This window comes from Gigantopelta aegis, chromosome 9 (assembly GCF_016097555.1).
Source record: "Gigantopelta aegis isolate Gae_Host chromosome 9, Gae_host_genome, whole genome shotgun sequence".
NCBI lineage: Eukaryota > Metazoa > Mollusca > Gastropoda > Neomphalida > Peltospiridae > Gigantopelta > Gigantopelta aegis.
Genome location: NC_054707.1, coordinates 47,598,586 through 47,620,901, shown reverse-complemented (window position 1 = coordinate 47,620,901; position 22,316 = coordinate 47,598,586). Strand labels below are relative to the sequence as shown.

The window sequence follows — 22,316 nt, the reverse complement described above, 5'->3', positions numbered from 1 at the left end:
CTGAGAACGACAATGGGAAACATCAGTAAAACATTCTCTAACCATTCGCTGGAGCAGAATACAGCACAGATTCATAAACCTAGATTTGTATGTAACAAACATTTTCTAAAAACTCTTTTGCTGTAAAATGCAGATACTTTAAAGATTTTGTTGTGCAATTATTTTATAACCCACAATGAATGAATTTAAAAGTTAAATCCTTCAGTTTTGTTTGGTTAAATTGTTTTGTTCAATACATGTACAATGTATGACCACTGTATACTTTTTAAACTGATTAACTTTTGTATTTAATAAATACAATTTTACACACCCACCCTTCTTAAAAATACATACAAAATTTGAATAACAGATTCCTCATCAATGTTTTAAGAATTCCACAGAATTAAATATCTTGCCTGTTTGGCAGAAGCAGATCAGTTCATGAAAGTACAAAATATTTCAAATTGTTTTTTCCAATAGTGAATAATTTGAATCCTTAATTATTAAGAACAAATATTCAGCAAACACTATTATCAACATTGATCTTTATTTTTATTTTTAAAAAGTAATAATAAATAAAATTAAATACATTTTTAAAATATTCTAATAAAATAAATAAATAAATAATGAAAATAAATAAATAAAACCCCCACATACTTTGATTAGGGACATGGTTCAAATCCACTTTCCTGCCCGACCCAGGGACTTCATGTGGATTGTCAATGCTGCCACCTGAACAGAATGAAAAAATACATTATTAGTAAATCTGTAATGTAATTTTAAAACCGAGCAATAAAAGTATTCAATTAATTTTGGCTGCTGAATAAGCAAATTGCATTAAGAAAGTGCAGTGAGCTGTATCACAGAGTTAATCTAATACTGGCTATAATCGGATGAATCCACAGCAAGCAGCAGGTGTTGCAGGTTCAGCAGGCTGATTACCCGACCTCCCCACACTGAACCAAACTAGCCACACAAGGCCTATTGATCGGACCCTTAGGATTATTTTGTTAACATGCATGTACATTAATATTCAGCAAGGACGAGCAGCTAAATATATTATTCTAATTTAGGTAGTACAGCCAGTCAAATAAAACTGTTCAAAGAGAAAAGACTGAAATAATGAAGCTGAGAATAGAAATAACTGAATAATATTTTTAAATTACATGTTAAGCACTCAGTAACTAACTATAAGGAAAAAAGCTATTTGTATAAAATACACTCTATAACATATACGTAGAAAAATATACTGCAAAAAAACACTGATAAAAAGATCTGAATATGTGAAACATTAGATAGATAAGATTACACATACTACTGAGCATAGATGAGAAGAAATTCCAAATAGGCTTATTGACCTATAGTGCTCCACTATTTAATTTTCAATTTTGTCATTAAATTTTTATTTGAATTTTTTAAATTTAATAAAAATTAAAAACTTCCAAAATATCTCTCTATTAGATTGTGAATTCTAGAAGATATAGATATTGTCTTGTGATGTCATAATTTATCAGAACGAGTTGATAAAAGTATGAAATCCGAGGCTTTTTATGCTTTTATGAACGAATGCTGATAAATTATGATATCACAAGAAACAAGGGGGTATTCTTTTTATCATCCATTATCATTTGCAACAATTGTAAACAATGTCAGTAATGTGGGTTGAATGTTACTATATTTGGCAGCGGTAGTTAACTAGCAGAACAACAGTGGCATGATGTCACTAATGATTGGTTTAACATTGAAACATACACATTCACAAATTCAAAATTTCCCAAATATTTCTCCATTAGTGTGTGATGATTGCCCCAGAGAATCATAGTCCTAAAGTTTCAGAGAATCATAGTCCTAAGTTTTAGACCTATCCGATCAAAACTCTAGGAGAAAATAGTCTTTCAAATTTCAACTTTGAATTTTTAAAATAGTATTTCAAATTTGATTTTTCAAAATATTTAATAAAAATTATAAATTAAAAAATTTCCAAACATATCTCTATTAGTTTGTGGAAAGCACCCCAGAGGATCACTGTACCAAGTTTCAGAACAATTCAATTAAAACTATAGGAGAAGATAGAATTTAAAGGAAACGTTGACATACGGCCAGATGGACGCTGCACAAATCAGTATTAAAAAAGGTCTGCTGATGAAAGTTAAAGCAGAGCCAATGCAATTATCTGGATATGTTAAATATTCAACACGTTACATAAACAGCACATACTACTGTTTGTACAAACGACAAGGAAATTAAGAAAAACTGTGAAAAAATTAATAAATCCAATAAAAAAACATGCCATTATTTTCTTAAATTCCTGAAATATTTTTTTTTTTTTTTTTTTTAACAATATTTATTTAAATAAATGAAGTGAATCGGCAAACAGGTGGTAAGCCTATATAAATGCCTCTCCATGAGATGATGTTACATACTGTAAAAATTTCAATGAATGAAATCTGGGACAATGTTAAATAAGGAATAGATGTACTCTTTTAACAGTGTGCCTTGTTTTTTTCCAGATAAAACAAGTTGTGTTCTATAGATGGTATTCTAAAAAAAAAAACATAATTGTTTTAAATTTATTTAACAGTTCTCCATCCCCCAGTTTCTGCCACATATAGATAATTAAGGAAAAACAGACAGACCACTGAAAAAAGATACTTCTTTTTTACATCAGATAATCTAACTCAGACTGCATGCTGTGGGCGAGGGAAATGAGATGTAAACGTAGTGTATGGAGGACAATTACAGTGGCAAAAAAACAAAAGAATGTTTGTGTTTAATGGCATACAGCTATCATACTAAATGGCACAACAAATTACTGCCTGAAAATATCTAAAAAAAAATTGCAATATGTAGTAGAGGGATGTGGTGTGAAACATTTGACAGATTACATAAAAGCAAAATTAATACTACTGAGATTCTACAAAATAAAAAAAACATAAAAAAACAACATTATCACCATCAAAAAAGAACAAAAACACAAATAAACCCTCCCCTTTCCAAAGAGCAGCTGCTAATCTTTTTATGAGCAGCAAGAAGCCTTATATATATACACACACACACTGCACACAAAACAACTTAAGCCACATTAAAGTTTTTTCCCATAAATTCATAACTACAGACTTTTGTTATTTTTATTGTCTCTTTATTTGGCTTCAACACCCCTGGCAACATGTTCGAACCTTGCTTGGATGTGACGTTGTTAATATTATTTACACTGCCAACACAATGTTAACATACATTATATGAGAGAAAAGGCTGAGTTGTCATCTCCACGACTTGCTACACTCACCAGGCCCAAGTTTCCGTCCATGGGAGCTGCCACTCACTCCAGGAGACCCCTCGTTGGGTTGAGGAATGTCTCCAAACCCCAGGAACTGGTCAGACGAAATAGTGTTGTCTGAAAACAGTAAGTAATGGACATTTCAAAAACTTTCTTAACACCACCATCACACATTGAGAGGCAGTAATTGCAAAATGTTAAAGAAATTCATTTCAATAATTATTCGGTGCTTGGAATTTCAAGAATGTAGAATATGTTTTTAAAACCTGACATATAGTACAAATTAATGTCAAATGTACGCTTAATCTAAGAAAACTGAATGGAAAATGCCAAAATATCAAGATAATAAAATCTTTGTTACATTGTGTAATTGTTAATGGGTTTTTCATAGTTCTCTTAAATTAAATTATTAAATGCCCCAAACTGCTGATTTGGAACAGACTCTGGTAATTAAAACTTTTGAAAGTTAGATTCCAACTCGGTTAATGTGAATTTTAACCATAATTTAGGTCAAGGCATCCAAATAATGCATCCCTACCCCATATCGTAGTTGATAGCTGTAATTTGGTACAAGTGAAATGAAGTTACAGGCATATTTATTTATGCATTTTGACAAAACTTCAGACACTATTGGTATATTCTCATTATGAAATATGAATTAATTATTTGCTGACTGCTTTGAAAACAACAAAGAAACATCAAACTAATATTCACAATTGAGTAAGCTTGCTCAAATACATATATGTATATATTATAATCATCAACGAGTATAATTGGCAAGAAAATAATGATGTACTCTTGTATTTTCTACAGAGCAAACACAAAAGGTAAATAAAGACTGAGTCTGCATAAACAGGCTGAAAGGACGTGGTCCGATACCTAGCATGTTCATTTACAATGCTAACAAGCTGAGAATGCATTCTGTCACAGCTGGCTTCCACGCCACGGGATGTTCAGTGAGTTAAACAAATAAGTTAGAACACTTTTAAACACATTCTTACCTCGTCCTCCAAAAGTGTTGCTGCCTCTTCGCAACGGATCAAGCCTTCCTAGAGAGGAAAACAAAGAGCCATTTGAATAATTGGGGAAAAAACATTATATTCTTATATGACACATGAAGAGTCAGGTGACAGAAATACATATATATGACATAAATTCTTAACAACATGCAGTTTGCTTGTAAAAAAAAAAAAATATTATTATAAAACAGCAGTGACATTTCAAGGTGTTTTTAGGACTGAATAATATTTGTATTTGAAAACTAAACCAAACAAATCAAATGCTTTCAAAGATGATCATGCTGTCAAGCTATTACCTCCACATGCACCTTTATCAAACAAAACAAAAATAAAATACACATTTGTCATTTATGCCCTCCCTTCCTTTCATTCAGTTTTAATTTTCTTCATGCACTAAAGACACTGATTAATAAAAGTCGACGAAAAAAATAAAAAAGATTTAAAAGGGAAAACATTATTTATAAAATTTCTGCGAAAGTATGTACATAAATGTCAATCAATGCTCCACTTGAGCAATAATGTTTTAATATTTTGTGAATATTTCATGACCCAGCGGTTCTCGCCATCTCTAGAACTCACCACTCAGTTTTCTGCCTCGGGAGCTCCCAACATCGCCCGGTTTCCCTTCTCCTAACATGGAAATTATGTCATGGTTGGGATTCACAGATTGTAGAATGGTATTCTCAGATTCTGAAAACAAATATTGTTGAAAGTAAATGCCTTTTGAAACTAGAACAGCAAATGAAATAGGTGGCTGCTAAAACATTTAAGATGCAATCCAGTCAATCTGCTGGATAACAATCTCCTGTCAAGAGATAGCACATGAATTATGCTCTATATCGGTAAACTCCAAAATAGGACTGACTGAATGAATGAATGTTGGACGACACCCCAGCACGAAAAAGATATCGGCAATTGGGTGTCAAACTATAGTATCCAATAGGATTAAGTAACACCAAAGGGACATCATAGATACTATGTATTATTTTATAATTATTTTAGTTTTTTTCTGGTCTTAAAAATGATGCATAGGTATTAGGTAGTATGTTTTTATGATCGTTCATAATTTAATAGTTTTGGAGTGGGATGTAGCTCAGTCGGTTGATCTTCCTGGAAATTGTCAAAATCGTGTATGAGGCAACTGCGTGATGCACATGCAAACTATGGAATGTGTTTCATCGGTGTGTTGATAAACCGACCTGAACGTTCTTTACTACGATGTCTGTGGTTAAAACGTATGTTCGGTCTAATAGTTGATATTAACATTAATATTTCAGGTTCCCTTACCTTTTTGAAGAGTATATATATTTTAACTATTATAGTTATCTCCCTTTTCAATTGTTCTAATCAAGACAACTTACCTGTACCTTCTTGCACAGTCTGAAATTCTTCTGGAGAGAGGGACCCTTCTCTAATAATGGTTCCCTCTCCAAAGTCGTCCAGTTCTGGCAATAGTAATGGTACTGAATCAGGTGTCGTTGGCTTCACAGTTGCTGAAATATAAAAAGAATATGGCAAATGAATGATGCTGATTAATAACAACAATAGAAATATTAACCAACAAATGTGTGTGCTTAAACAATAACAGCTTAGGATTTTTTTTTTTTAAACATTTGCTCTCAAAGTCCATTTTGCTGGGTCCATCAGCAAAACAATTACTTTAGGCAACACAGAAAGTATCTCAGTATCTATCTTAAGCCCCTCTCCACACAATACAAATAAGTTATTCATTAGAACTAAAATATAAACCATCGTGGCCAAAGAATTTGATAATATAATGGAACTTAACAAATATATTTACTTGGTTGTTTACTATTGATGAGTTTCAGTAGGAAGATAGTAGGCGAATACTATTTTTATTTTGTTACAGGTATGAACACCATGGAGTATAGGAGAATTCATTCTGTTACATTTATATACAAACATTTTATTTCTAGATAAAAGTTTTGTCTAACAAAATCTCATTAATATAGCACAATAGAACACACAGACCATGGCACACACTACTAACATTTGTCTTAAGTGAAAAAACAATTATAATTTATATAATATTTCATCCTGATTTCACATTAACAGAATGAGTTGAATACCTCGAGTTGGAGTTGTCGTTTCTGTTGTTGGTTTTCTAGTACTACGAGTCGTGGGTGTCTTGACATTTGCACCATTGGATGCCAAGGCAATGAGCTGTTCATTTCTTGACACACATATGTCAAAGGTCATCTCATTATCATAGGTCCAGTCACTGTGTTCATCGGCCACCATGTTGATCTGCCAGCGGTACTTGGTCCTGCCAGGAGGACAGCCGACGCACTTAGTCTGCAGAGACACCTGGTGGTTGGCGTTCACCCATCGTCCTTCACACTGGTGACAGTGAATGCTCAGACTGTAGTAGCAAAATATATAGAATAATAACATATATATATATATATATATATAAAAAAATAATTCCATGAAATAAAAAGCCTCGCCTACCATAAAATTTTTCAGTAAACTGTGATAAGCATCCTTAGATACAACTATAAACCAAGTTTCATTGACCTACGATTTATATTTTGAGAGTGCTCCCCCAGGCTCAAAGGGTAGGTGTAAACCACTTGCACCGACCAGTGATCCATAACTGGTTCAACAAAGGCCATGGTTTGTGCTATCCTGCCTGTGGGAAGTGCAAATAAAAGATCCCTTGCTGTTAATCGGAAAGAGCAGCCCATGTAGTGGTGACAGCAGGTTTTCTCTCAAGATCTGTGTGGTCCTTAACCATATGTCTGACGACATATAACCGTAAATAAAACGTGTTGAGTGTGATGTTAAATAAAACATTTCTTTCTTTCTTTCATGTTTTAAAGCAAGCCTATTAATTACATTTATGTTTATTTCAATTGATGTTTTTCTTTTACACAAATGTTAACAAGCTTCTAATATTCGTTTAAAACATACTTACCTAATAACATTATGATCTGGAACGACGTGAACCACCTGGTCGGTGCCGGACTGTTTCCCATCAGGCGTGGACACCGTCAAGTTAAAAAGGAACTCCTGTTCATCACTCCTCAACCACATGCCTGGGAACACCAGCGTCGATGTGTTCATCACAACATGACCAGATTCAGAACGGTTGAAGCACGTGTCGTTGGGAGACTTCAGTGTGGTGCAGTTCCATTGGAATCTGTGACAACATGGACAAAGTACTTTAAATATGATGGCCCCATCACAGTTAAACAGAACGTGATAAATACTGAATGCTATTAAATAATTGAAGTCTTTGATTGTGGTATATCTAAGCTGAATTAGGATACATGACAAGGAGGATTGGAAAACAACAACATTTCATATGGTTAAGAAGGTGGACATGGCAAGAAACTACTATAGGCCAGGGCCCTGTTCCACGAAGCCATCTTAGCCCTACTATCCTCGTAAATACCTACCATCGAGACTTTAAATGTTTTCTACGATTGTCAGCCCATTCCACGACATGGCGAAGCTTACTATAGTTGTAAATTAGTAAACATTTACAATTGGTACGTATCTGTCGAATGATGATTTGGTCATTTTCTAAGAAGGATACTAACTTTTTGTGTAAAAATGGATCTAATACTAACAACCTTCACACGAAAATACGGGAAATAACTCTCATGTCTTATGCATTCAACAATTATCGCTTACCAAATAAACTGACAAAGTTACTTCATGGGTCTCCGATACCAATGAATACAACATGTTCCGAAAAGTCGGTAACCAATTTATTATTTAACTAATTTGTACTTCTTTGCAAATAATATATTAATCATTAAACGAGCACTTACGACTAACGTAAGGTTGCTTTGTGGAATGGCTGTAAAGTTTAAGGTGCCAGTTGTAAAACTCACCTTAAGTCACTACAATTAACCTTAGCTACAATTATTTTGTGGAACGGGGCCCAGGTCCTAATATGAATTTTATTCATCCATTTTGATCAATTTAATTTCTAGTTTCTTTACACTTTGTCTCTGATCCAGGGAAAGAGTACAGAGGTGAGACATGAGAACTTATTCCCTTTCCTATTCATCCTCACACCTAAAAATATTTAAAGACTACCAGACTACTAGGATAGCACTTTTCAATGAGCATGATCAACAAATGTTTTTTAGGAAAGCTAACTTTTTATATTATATTATTTGTTTCTACTTTTTCATATTATTACTTTTGTTTGACACCCAACAGCCAATGTGTTTTTCGTGCTGGAGCGTCATTAATCAGTCATTTATCGATATCATTCTAAAAGCAACTCACGTAATATTTGAACTGTGTGGATGATCTGGGTCGGAGGACTCTGACCCATCTAGCAGCAAGATTCCACTTCGACTGACTCTCCTCAACACACCGCCCTTAATGATGCTCTTCAGCGGAGAGGAAAAGATCCTCACATCGGCCTCCTCCTCGGAATACACCAACGGTAAAGTGTTCTTCATCTGAACCTAGAGGTAAACAATTCAAATTAAATTAATTCAATGAGGAATGAATTAATGAATTATTTCATCAATAATTAATTTTGATTCTGACATACCTTGTATTTGAAATACAATCCTACGGTACTGTCTAGGAAGGAAGGATAGCTAATTATTTTTAGAAAAAAGGACCACTCAGATGGATCAAACTTTAAACCTTCAAGTAATGTATCTAAATTTAAAGATGAGTTAATGATAACCATTGCCAAATTAAACTATAAAGCTGGTCATTTCATCATCTTATTTATAAACTTACATAAATACAGTGAAACCTGTCTAAATTGGATCAAGCTGGAGACCAAATATTTAGACAGGATCCGGTGTTTAAAAGGTCACATTTTAGAATTTAGAACATTCAGGACCATAAAACTTGACCTGTTTTGACAGAATTCCATTTGTTCGGGTCCAGTTTAGACAGGCAGGGTTTTAGTCAAAAGGTAAAACATATTTTATTTTTTTAAGTTGACCTTTCGACAAAATTAATGACTCCTCATTATTATATGATTTTCTTAATCCTAACACTAAATCTAACCCAGTTTCTTTCTGGGGGAGGTCCTCTATATCCCCTGTCGACTGTGGTTGTATTCAGCACACACATTGTAAATATTCAATTCCATAGCACAATACCCAGAAATTTCTTTCTGGCAGAAGCTCTGAGAGGTTTCCCTGTATATTGACTGGCAACTTCAAACCCAATATCTATGACTTTGTGTTGTGTGACATGGTTGGTAGGGGCCTTGTCACAAGCAAATAATCACCAAGAGCCTGCTTACCATCAATTTGGCCTTGTACTTGCCGAGTGGCAAGGCTACGGCTGGAAGAATGAGGACTTGGTGGTACAATGTCTCGGTGTCCTTCACTGTCGGAACGACCACCCGGCCAGTGTCGGCACTGCGGAATGTCCAGAAGTAGATCACCTGGGAGGTAACCGTACAATTCACAACAACTCTCGACTCAATGTGAACCATTTCAGATTGCAGAAAATTAAACTGAAAATAGAAAATAACTTTCTGCAAAACATGTTCTCGACCACATGCAGTAATTGAACTGCTGCATCAATGTTTTCTTCTCCAACCAGGCACCTGTATATAGCATGGGGTTTGTACTTTATATAAATTAACTAACTCAATCTGTTCCTTTCCATAATAACATTCCAAAAAATGTCTTTTCCTCCAAAACAACACTGGATCAATAACATTTTATAATTTTTTTAATATCTAAAGTACATGTCAGATCCTTTAAAACTTGTAGTAGTAAAAGAATCCTAAAAATCATGGTCACTTGTTAGTGCCATCATTAGGCTATCAAACACTGAAAAAGCAACTGATTGAAATCAACTGACCTCATTTTATTTCAGAAGGCAAATGCAGTTACTGCCTTCCAGCTAATAAAAAAGTCTTTACTATGCACAATGCTTATTAAGTGTGGCAATAACTTAAAGACGGAATTCAAGAAAGACAACAAAAAAATCACACAGCATACAAAGATTGATTAATTGCTACTTGGGAGTATTAGTGAAGATCAGAATGGCTGAAGGCTTAGTATTATGTGACAACTACAGTCGACATTCAATAAAACACTCCAACACAGAAGCTGCAAGGAGGTGTTGTCAGCTTGTTAAGAAATGTGAACATTCTGACAGGAAAGAAAAAAATGGCAGTTGACTGAAATGGCGACAATTTGTTTAATCAGCAGATATTACGTTGTCGAACATTCGTTAATTATGACACTTGGTCTAGACCAGCGCTTCTCAAGTACTTTTACCCCATGCCCCTCTAATGAGCCAATTGTTTCACTCAACCTCTTCTTCATGACTTATTTTCACAGTAGGCCCTTTATTTCCGCATTTTTCACTGGCCACTTATGCTCCTCACCCCTACCCTGGAAAAAAAAATCTTGCATCCCTCAATAAACTCTTGCTCTGAAGAGAGAAAGAGAACTCCATTAACATGCCCATGTACCATGAAGGTTTTAGGCACACCCATCCTGGGCTTAACCTCTGACATTTGCCAATGACCAAGTCCAGGACAGGATGAGCTCTACAGAATGAAAGAAGAGACATAGGCTATACCTGATTAGCAGCAAGTTTGTCATTTACATGGACTTTCCAAGACACGACTGCCAATACCAGTTTTTGTTATGCCAGTTGTGGAGAATAGGTTGTATTGGACAATTCACAACTTGTGGGCTTACCAATTTTTTTTGGGGTGGGTGGACCCTCTCAAGAGTGGGTGGACCCTCTCAGGGTGGGTGGTCTAACAAATGAGCTACATCCTGCAATCAATTCTAACTGATTTTGGTTAAACTCATTTGGCTTTTCACTACAAACAATTTGCCAGTAACTAGTAATATAAACATTTCCAAAATAGACACTGCTTATTATTAAAACTACTTTCTAAGAAATACCACTCCAGAATTATTTCTAAAATCAGATATTGATACGGGTTTGGTGACTTCACACACAGGAATCACACCAAAAGACTATCATCAGGACATTGCCAAAAATGTCAAAACTATTCCAACAGCACCAATTCAAAGACTGTTTTCAAACATGATAGTATACAACAGGTTTGTTTGTCATTATGTATGCCGGATCTGCAAACTTACACTTGGATAGCTTTTCCCCTGAGGCTGCACAATGGATATTTTAGGCGGCTTGCAAATCTGCTGTAGAACAAACAACTTGAGACTGACGGACTCGGAACTCACTGGATTGGCAGCTGTGACATTCACTACATACACTCCAACCCTACAAAACACGGTTACAGAAACAAGCTGTAAAGTCTTACATTAATTTCATGAACCAAGCTGTAAAGTGTTACATTAATTTCATGAACCAAGCTGTAAAGTTACATTAATTTCATGATTCAAGCATTAAGTCTGACTTTAATTTCAAGAACTTGACTGTAAAGAACTGCATTAATTTCATGAACCAAACTGTCAAGTTTTACATTAATTTCATGAACCAAGCTGCAAAGTCTTACTTTAACTTCATGAACAAGTCTGTAAAGAACTGCACTAATTTCATGGAGCAAGCTAAGCTGTAATGCCTTGCATTAATTTTGATTAGATTTTTTTTCTCATTCACAATAATCAATGCCCATTTAAACACTTTAATATAATCCTCTTTCACAAGTAGCTTGTACGAAGTGGATAATCTGTTCAGCAAACAATCACCGTTATTTGCCGACTGGAGAAATAATGCGAAAGAATGGGTAGACTTCCAAAGCTTCATTCACAGTCTGTGATTCCTTTGTTTTGGATTCTGTGCGTTCTGGCTGCTAGTCGAGCAGTGTGACAATCAATCAGTAACAACTTAAGACTGTCAATAAACATTTGTCACCTGTAAACATTCACAACCAGCTAAATGCAAAATGACAGTGTGTACTTTTTTCCTTCTTTTTTTATGGTTTAGTGATTTAATCCCAATAATTAATACTAAATGGAATTCAACAAACAGGTTGGTATGACACACAGGCTGTTATTCTTTATTTGATAAATATTGAAAACCACATATTTTGTGGAGTACCAAGTTGAAAAAGATATATGGGCCAGTGCTTATACAACTTGAAAGTCTAGACTCCAGCCAAAAAGTATGTAATTACTGTCTGAATTTGGGCCCCGTTTTTACGAAGCGATCTTAGTACTAAAATTTCCTTAAGTGCATCAGGTAGTTAAGCACTTACGGTGATTTTGGCAATAAGATCGCTTCGTAAAATGGGGTGCTTGTCTTTTAAGACTTTTCACAGTCAATAGAAATCTAGTTTAATAATTGTAAATATTTAACTTTTTTTACTTTTACATTTATTTGACATGCCTATATCCAATTACGGTTCAAGCACTCTGTCCTGGGGACAGAAAGGATTACAAATGTAATGAATGCACCCTATGTACATCCCTGTATTTTTAAAGCCAACAAAACACACAACAGTTAATACAATGTAGATGAACGACATTCACTTACTTCTGGAAGATGTGCCAGACTGTGCTGTTAGTAACAGTATAGCTGGGTGTCCCATCTCCGAAGTTCCACGTGAAGTTGAGGTGATCGCCTTCCCACGTGGCGGCTGTGAAGTTGATTCTCTTCATGACCAGGCTATCACCGACACTAGTGAGACTCAGTTTTCGAATCCGACTCACTATCTGCAGGTCAACGGGGTCCGATACAGCTCGGCCATGACAATTATGGGCCGATACTGAAACGGTGTAACTGCAACACAAAGTCTAATGTTTTATAATGTGTACCAAAACAATGCAATGTATAGAATGTATAAAAAATTCATTAGCATATTTAAATTAATTTAATTTAAATTTAATTATACATAATGTACTGGTAGGATTTAAAGAATAAGAGATGTGGTTTCCCAAAAAAGAAAGAAAAAGCAAGTACTGTAAATCATGAAAATAAAATAAAACAGAACTGCATAAAACCTGATTATATTCCACAAATAGACACCTAACTATTAGATATTGGACACTGGCTGTCTGTCTTACTCCAATTATTTTTTATACCAGATATTTGTAGCCATTCTGGTTCAAAATTGCTGCTAAAGTAGTTACAAAAATGAACGTGCTAATAAAGCATGTTCATCAATTTCCATTAGACATCTTGTTTCACACAAAACAGACCTTTTTGTTGTACTTTAACCAATTTCTTGTGATTATACAGGTAGGACTGGGAACCTAATGGTTATTATGCATGAAATAAATGTTCAAATTCAGAATTTAAGTAGTTAAAGTGTTATAGAAATTAGGTAAACAGTTACGTCATTAACAGAAATAACTGTTGATTTTTAATGTCATAATGACACTGATACCGACACCTTAGAAGATAACCAGCCAATATTAACCAATCAGAAACAAGCTTGTAAAAGCCTGTGACAAACTAAGCTGAACAAATATCAACCAACTAACCTTCCTGATTTTGAAAATCTGTAAGCAATTGAATTTTCATTCTGGTACGGGTTTGAATTTTTCTTCTGATAAGGGTTTGATCCGAAAAACCACGTATAGTACTTCACGATGCCAGGTACGTTTGGGAAAGGAATTGCAGTGTACACAGCGTTTTCTCCTGTCGCCAGTATCAGTTTGGGTACGGTCAGGTTGACCCCTTGTATTTCATCAACAACGTGCACCACTGCGCTGTCAGATACCTCCCCCACTTGATTGCTGGCGATTACCTGGATCCTCCTCTCAGCGGCAGTCCGGTACTGGTGCTTTATGCTGGCTCCTGGAAACAACACAACAAAAGAAAGGAATATTAAAGGAAGGAACAATTAAGGCATTTGGCCTGGTATGCATATTCAATGATATATAATGCATATTATTGCTTAATATCAACAAGTATAATCGTATTGTTAATTAATAAAACGGTTAAATGTGACAGCTATTATATATAATGGGCGTGGCCATTTTGTACCATCCCAGTGAATACAGTGCTGTCCGGTGTATCGGCACACCTAAGCATTGAAGGACCATTTTCTATGTGAAATACTTAACAAAATCTGTCTCTCGCCAATGGAACAGTGCATAATCTGAGATACACTACAAATTGTTTTATATCTGATGTAAATAAACATTTTAAAATGGTGCATAAATATAGGCACCCCCTTGTATCCAAAACGATTTGCATGTCCGGTGATTCGGCGTAGTAGATATGAATTGTTGACCCCGCTATTTATAGACCGACCATGACCTCATTTTGTAACCCATGAACGCTACACTGTTGTCCCAGGATTATTTTAGTACTTTTTTGTTCTGTCTTGTTAAAAAATATTACTATGAAAATGAACGATCACACATGACCCACTTCATGATCAGTTTTGGAATCATTTTCTTGAGTGGCACAGTACTGCAGATGCATACATGTGCATTGTCATGCATGGGTAAGATGCCTACATGGAAACAATTTTCTCGGGTGGATTGTGCACACACGTGGATCTTACTTCGCTTTTATTTTTTGTAACAATGTGACAATTGTGAACTGGAATGACTTTCAATTAAGGTGTAAAACTTTCGTTTTGTTTGCATTTGTCCATGTTTTCATTTTCATTTTAAATAAAAATAACCAAAAAAAATATACCATTAACTATAATTTTAAAAATGCGGGAAAGGTGTTTTAGACTGGTTTTAACATTCTTAATATCAAAAAAGCTGACCTACTTCGAGTTTATATATACACAAAAACAGGTAAATGATTTATTTTGGAAATATGATATAATTATTGATAATTCTATTTTTTTTTAATTGCACCCTTAACAATAAATATATTGATACTTGATTACTCATTGAAAAAGGAATTGAACTTTAACTCATTGAAAACACCGACAACTTCCTAAGAATATTTGAGCAAAATACCAAGTACCCCGAATCACTTTATGTTTTGTACATAAATTAACCTATGTACTGAAATAATAATCGAAGTGTTTTCTTGGTTAATTGGTATTTTCTTTCTGTGGCCTGTACCTGTGGTTCCTGATTGACAGGTGTATACTTAGACAGTCCCCAGACACTAAAAAGACGTGCCTCTTTTATAAAGATCATAAGGTATTGTTTGACAGCATTGCAGACACCCCTCATATCGTAATGGACATTATCAGCCGTCCTGCTTTATTACTGTAAGTAATTCTGTAAAACCCTTTATTAAGTAGACTTTCCCATCTAAAATCACAAAACTGACCAATTACGTAATCCCAAAGAAAAGAAAATTATCACTTGGGTATCGTGAGTGGTCGTTTTTGCTCGAACGTACCCTACCAATAGGCCTAATAATAAACATTTTTTCTTTGGATTTTTTTAAAGAGAAAAATACTATAACTTCATTTCGTTCTATTGATGCAAATTGAAATATATTTAGTTAAATAGTTTATTATACTATCAAGTCATTTATGTTGTTTTACAAGTCAGGTTGATAAAAGCAAAGCACCTTATCGTAAATTAGAACATTTGTTTACACTGTGCTTAGAGGATTTGGATGGAGCTGATGTCACTTTGCCCCAAGCTATACCATCGGACATCACAAAAACAAAACAAAATGGCTGCCCTCAGTTAGCAATATATATATTTCTGCTAACTCTAAAATTACGCGTTTTTCATTTGTTAAAGTGTCGGTATGTATTGGTGGTCCGGGTATGCATCTTTCCAACATATAAGGCTCTTATTTAAGTTTACCCTCCCTTTAAAGAAAAACTCCCAAACAAAGTATTTAATCAGCAGCTGTTAAGTTTTTCAGGCAGTGGTTCATAAATCATGGGAAACGAAAAGAAAGGAATGTTTGCTTAATGACACCTCAGCATATTTTACTGAGCTCTATTGAAGTTAAAGTTAGAGCACACTGATTTATTAATCATTGGCTATTTGATGTCAAATAATTGGTAATTTTGACTGTCTTAGAACAAATCCGCTACATTTTTCATTAGTAGCAAGAGATCTTTTATATGCACAATCAAACATAGCACATACCACAGCCTCTGATATACCAGTTGTGGTTCACTGGTTGGAAGGAGAAATAGTCCAATGGGCCCACAGATAAGGATCAATCCCAGACCGACTGTGCATTAGGTCAGCACTTTACCACTAGGCTACATCCCGCCCAAGAATATAAAAGAAAACTCCCAAACATTTAATCAGCAGTTAACTTTCTAATGCAGTGGTTCATAAACCAAGGGAATGGCAAGAGTTTATTTTTTAATTATTGATTATTTAAATATACATGTGTATTAAAATAATATATATATGTATATGTAGATATATATATATCCCATTACCACAAACATTTAGTACATATGATGAACATGAATGCTATGCAGTAACTTTATGCAGCGTGAATCAATAGGACAGAAATACACTGGTGCAATAAGGAACCTTTATGTATACAAGTACCAACAGCTCGAGAAAAGCAAATACGTGACATTTTATTTTCAAAATATGACTTCCTCGCGTAATTACTGCACTTCATTGATCCATAAATAGCTATCAATTTCCAAACGACAACTTGTGACCTGATAATACACTCTTCTGAAATAGCTAGCATTTCGTTTTACGTAAATCAATACATGGGCAACAGAATCCTAAAGAATCGGCTTGCTGTAATCAACACTTATTGACAAAAACATTACCAGATTCAATACGCAAATAATTTGGCAGCTTTCTCACCTAGCAGCTTTAATTGCACAATTAATGACACGTGACAAATGTGGCTTCTTGAAAGAACTTTTTAAACAATAAATATTGAAATCAAGTTGAGGGTAAAAAAAAATTGCAAATGATCCTGCTAAATACACTGTAGGTGAAAAGGATAGGAGTGTCTGAAAGCCAAGTTGTATGTAAGTTTAAAATACTTAGTTTCATAAATCAATCTTTAAAAGACCAATCATTTTTTTTTTTTTTTAGTATTAAAAGAATAGATTATTGGCTACATTTAACACCACAAAAACGATCACCAATCATTACTGTATTAGATTTGATGGTTTATGTATTCAAACAGGATCAAATTAAATTATGCATAAAGCGAGCACTCAGCTGTTCATCATCCCAGGTATACTGAACTATATAGGTAGGGTAGATAGGCAGGCAGGCAGGCAGGCAGGTATGCACGCACACACAAGAGGCATGACGAAAAACAGAGAGAGAGAGAGAGAGAGAGAGAGAGAGAGAGAGAGAGAGAGAGAGAGAGAGAGAGAGAGAGAGAGAGAGAGAGAGAGAGAGAGAGAGAGAGAGAGAGAGAGAGAGAAAGAGACAGAGACAGAGACAGACAGAGGGGGAGACAGAGACAAACATACAAACAAAGAGAATTTGGACTAGGCATGACAAGAGAAATTAAATCTTAATTTAGGGCTGCCCCAGACTTGGACACATGGGGGAAGGCCATATTTTTATATATATAACAATCACCCGCAAAATAAAATTATAATTAAACTAAACTAAGTATGTATCTAGGAAGAAAACAATGTGACACTCATAAAATAAGTATTGTGTGCATGGTGCTTCTCACTGACAACACCCTCCCCTACCCCCAATCATCAATTCTGGAAAAGTCCTTATGACTGATTTATTTACAAAATATGATGGTAGCCATACCTGCATGAATGAGTTCTGTTTCATCCCCCAGCAGCCAGCTGTAGGTGACGTTGGTGCCTTGTTTAACTTGTGCATGGAAAGATTTCACTTCACCAGACTTAGTACAATACTCCCTGGAGTCAAGTAGTTCATTGTTGCCAATAGGGGGTACTTGCACATAAAACGAAGTTGCCAAGGCAACAGTCAAGTTACCTAGTGGGTTCACAGCAGTCATTTGAACGTCATAAACTCCGACTGAAATCAATGACGACAGAGAAATCTTTACAGATCGGCATTAAATACTATGCATTTTATTGGGTAATCAAAATCTCAATATCCCGTTGTCGGCCCATAAACATCATAAGAATGCATGTAGCGAAGGACCACAACTTTATCAGACATACCTGGATGCAGACCAACACATCTTGCAGCTTGGTATAACCATAAAATAAATACAGCCATTATAAACCATTGTTGTTTTTTATCAAGACAATATAACATTGCAAACACGGTAACAGTACATGTATACGGATTTAATCCTGCCTTTCTGCACCTGGAAACGAACGACCATTTTTGATGTCATGCCAGGTAACTGTGATGAGTTATCAGAAGAGAAAGTGGGTACCACTAAAAAATATATATATTTATAAATGCAATGATTTTAAAAACTGATTTATGCTTTTTCCCCAAAGACAGACAGCATTCATGACTAGACATGTGTAACAGACTTTACTAGTCTGCTTTCATCACTGTCAGTTTTGAAATGTCCATCAAATCATGTGTGTTCATGTTTATATTCAATTACGGTCCAAGACATTAAGTTAATACATTAGTGTTGGAAGCGAAAAACAGCCCTAATATACCATTACATGTGCTGTTCCAACCAATAAGCAACAAGAGATATCTTTTACAGCCACTTTCTCACAATTAGGATAGCATATTTATACCCCTTTCAAATTGCCATTTTGGAGTAATGGTTGGCACAATTAGCTTACAAATATAACAAAATCAACGTTCCAACATAAAAAATAATTAATCAGGTGAGGCCAATGAGTGTCACGCTGGTATTCTCTAGCTGTGTGTAACACAGAGTTAAATCCCAGCCCTTGAGGTGGACACGCCACAGCTGTTGTTAATTGCCACCAAGCAGTCACAGACGCTAATCTACCGGTTATAGATTGATTAACCTGCTGAAAAAGCCAAGGGCAAACTCTTCATTATGAGAAGTGTGCATCACAAGTAGGTGTTACTCAAATCGTAAATGTAAGCATGTAAACATTTTGTTTATCACTTGGTTCAGTATATTTATATTTTTGGCTGCAATAAAATGTTTACTTAATGATAAATCTATACATATAATATAAATTTATTTTTAAAATTTTGGTTAAAACTGGTTGTAAAAAAGATATATACAACAAACATAATATTAAAATAATTTTTTTTAAAGTTATAGTTTTATTGATGCATAAACTTCAGCCAAAACTCTCTGTTGTAGACTTAGATGATAAAGGATTATCTTTGATCCTGTTTCTATCAACTGCCTTAATAACAGACAAGATTTGGTACAGTAACTAAATATTTGTCAAAATTCAATGGCCCTCCCTCTTTAATATTATTTTAGCTTAGATCTGCATGCATGGGTTACAGATATAAATTCTGATGTAGCCATACCTATACTGAGTCAGAGGCTAAGTCCGGGGTGGGCGTGCCTGAACCTCTGTGAATATGGGCATGTAAATAGAGTTCCCATTCCCACTGCCATGCAATGTTTACAAAACAAATATATCACCTGTTTCAATCTTGAATTTAAATTACAAAGCAACACTATACACAATGTATGTAACAGTGCTGTCTGAGTAACAAAACCACACACACTTTGTGACAACTTTGCATAATAAATCAATTTCATGCAACACACATCTCCAATAACACTAAGGAATAACATTATCTTAAGAAGCAGCTTTAGGGCCCTTTCAAAACTGATCTCAAGGGTGTGGGAGACCTTGTAATTATTATTTTATGCCTGGTGGGTATGCCAACTGCTTCTCCCTAAGCATATTGGTTTAAATAGAATTTTATTTTGTGAATGGTGAATAAAATTTTGTTTTACCTCCAACACACCCCCCCCCCCCCCCCACCACCAATCTCCAAGTGATCAGCCCTTAGACTTACAGCAGAAAGAGAAGTAGGTTAATTTTACATATATTTTATTGTCCAGTGATTCTGATCTCCAGGTAGCCAGCCCAACAGCTAACCTCATTGACCTAGACCAATTTTGAGTGAAAAAAAAATCAATAAATAATTCAACAGCAATAAAACACTGTAGGTGTCAACTGGTAACTTACAATGTTAAGACATAATAAAATCAAGTAGACTGGTGTGCATTCTCTCACAGACAGGACTGTCTACTAGCGTACCATTGATTTTTATCAAATACTTCAGATAGTACACTAACTGGAATTAAAAATTTTCTTCTTACAAAATTAGATTAGTTACATATTTGTATTTCGGTGCAAAAAAAACAAATATTAAAAGAAGCCGTTTTAAAGAAAGTCAGACTGTCCAGAGTTTGCTGCCACTGTCACATACTTCTGAATAGTATAGTATTTTTGACAAATAAAATTAAATATTAAATATATTTTTTGGTTTACAATTATTAGTCTGTATTGTTTCTGGCCATCTAATGTTTGTAGTAACCCATACTGAATATTACCTCACAATAATTTCATACATACATAAAAATATATATCAGGAAATAAAATGCTCGTCTTAGCTACTACAAATATTAAGACGATCAGAAACACAAAGAATACACACATCAATATTTAATATTTAATTAAGTAAAAATGTCTTGCTAGTTAAGAACCTCATAAGAATGGCAGAAAACTTGGGACAGTTTCTTTAAAAAATCAATGACAAAGAAAAAGATTTTTTTTAAATTTTTTAAATTTAGCCTTTCTAAAATGCAGATTATAGTGTAAGAAGCAATTTCACTCAAGTTCAGATTTTTTTTTTTTTTTTTTGAACATCGCCTGTTAATATTTTTGTTCATGCAAGCAAGAGAAACTAGAAGAAGCCGTGTTAAATGAAATAATAGTTTTTGCATAATAAAGAATCAATACCTTCAGTGTAGATATGTCTTCCGTGAGCTACAATATGATGAAACATGTCGAGGGAACCATTAACCATCTGTGTGGCGCCATCTCCAAAGTCAAAGAGAAAACTTGCATGAGAGCCTTCAATGACCCTGAGAAACAATGGGTAATAAATTCAAATAAAAATGTAATGGTGGAGCATTCAATGGAAATGGGTTCACTCAATAACATATTACACTATGTTTAAATACATGTATTATTATACTTATTTTCTGCTAAAATAAGAAACTGTATAATTTATTTTCGGAATCTAATGAGTGTCATATTTTGTAGAATATATCCAACAAAAATAAACTTAAATTTGTATTGTTATTTAGGTTACTATACAATATTAGGAGAAAAATCATATAATGTTGAATATTAGTTTGAGGTTTATTTGGCATTCTTTGTTAATAAGGATAATTACTAGGCTGTCAGGTAATGGGTTCATATCCCATACCTGTACAAGTTTCCACCTAGAGTGAATTTGTATTGCATAGGTTTACGGTCAGTACAGCAACTTTTCTCTCACCAAGCACTAATATCCATTAACCCACTGTCCCGGACAGACAGCCCAGACAAAGTGATGTGTGTGTCCATGCTTGAATCTTTATGAGATATAAGCAATATAGCATATTCACACAGTTGGATAATAAGAGTGCACACCAAAAGAACAGAAGAAGTTTGTTTCGTTTAACGACACCACTAGAGCCCAGTGATTTATTAATCATCAGCTATTGGATGTCAAACATATGGTCATTTTAACACATAGAGAGGAAACCTGCTACATTTTTCCATTAGTAGCAAGGGATCTTTTATATGCACCATCCCACAGACAGCATAGCACATACCACAGCCGTTGATATACCAGTCATGGTGCACTGGCTGTGACGAGAAATAGCCCAATGGGCCCACCGACAGGGATCGATTCCAGACCGACCGTGCATCCAGCGAGCGCTTTACCACTGGCCTACGTGCCCCCCCCCCAAGAACAGAAAGTCATAAGACTTGACAATGTTTAATTATTGGCTACTAGGTCTGTAACGTACGGTAATTGTGATAGGTACATGGTCTAGAAAATGAAAGAAGAATCCTTTTGCTTCTGCATGACTATTCTATTGATTAGCATAAATTTTGCAGTGCTAGTTATGCACTTTCTCAGTGAGGATAGCATAAACCTAAGGTTTTTTTTATGCCTGTATACATTAATCATAAAGCACTGGGTGGATTGGCAAGAGACCCAATGAGTCTACAAAGTGACCTCATCACGTTGTGTGTGAAAGTTTAAAGTTTGTTTTATTTAACACCACCACTAGAGTACACTGATTTGTTAATCATCGGCTATTGGATGTCAAATGTCATTGTGTGA

General features: G+C 34.8%; 1 protein-coding gene across 1 annotated transcript in view; it reads right to left on the bottom strand.

The window, feature by feature from the left end:
• Positions 1 to 22,316, bottom strand: part of LOC121381607 (polycystic kidney disease protein 1-like 1) — a 246,383-nt gene that overhangs the window by 94,026 nt on the left and 130,041 nt on the right. The window contains exons 16-29 of the mRNA XM_041510943.1: positions 20,936 to 21,060; positions 17,835 to 18,068; positions 13,671 to 13,986; positions 12,721 to 12,966; positions 11,364 to 11,505; positions 9,530 to 9,745; positions 8,542 to 8,726; positions 7,214 to 7,438; positions 6,366 to 6,658; positions 5,637 to 5,768; positions 4,855 to 4,965; positions 4,258 to 4,305; positions 3,266 to 3,373; positions 637 to 711 (exon numbers count right to left, since the gene is read on the bottom strand). Coding sequence (XP_041366877.1) covers positions 637 to 711; positions 3,266 to 3,373; positions 4,258 to 4,305; positions 4,855 to 4,965; positions 5,637 to 5,768; positions 6,366 to 6,658; positions 7,214 to 7,438; positions 8,542 to 8,726; positions 9,530 to 9,745; positions 11,364 to 11,505; positions 12,721 to 12,966; positions 13,671 to 13,986; positions 17,835 to 18,068; positions 20,936 to 21,060 — 2,456 coding nt within the window. The remainder of the gene's footprint in view (positions 1 to 636; positions 712 to 3,265; positions 3,374 to 4,257; positions 4,306 to 4,854; positions 4,966 to 5,636; positions 5,769 to 6,365; positions 6,659 to 7,213; positions 7,439 to 8,541; positions 8,727 to 9,529; positions 9,746 to 11,363; positions 11,506 to 12,720; positions 12,967 to 13,670; positions 13,987 to 17,834; positions 18,069 to 20,935; positions 21,061 to 22,316) is intronic.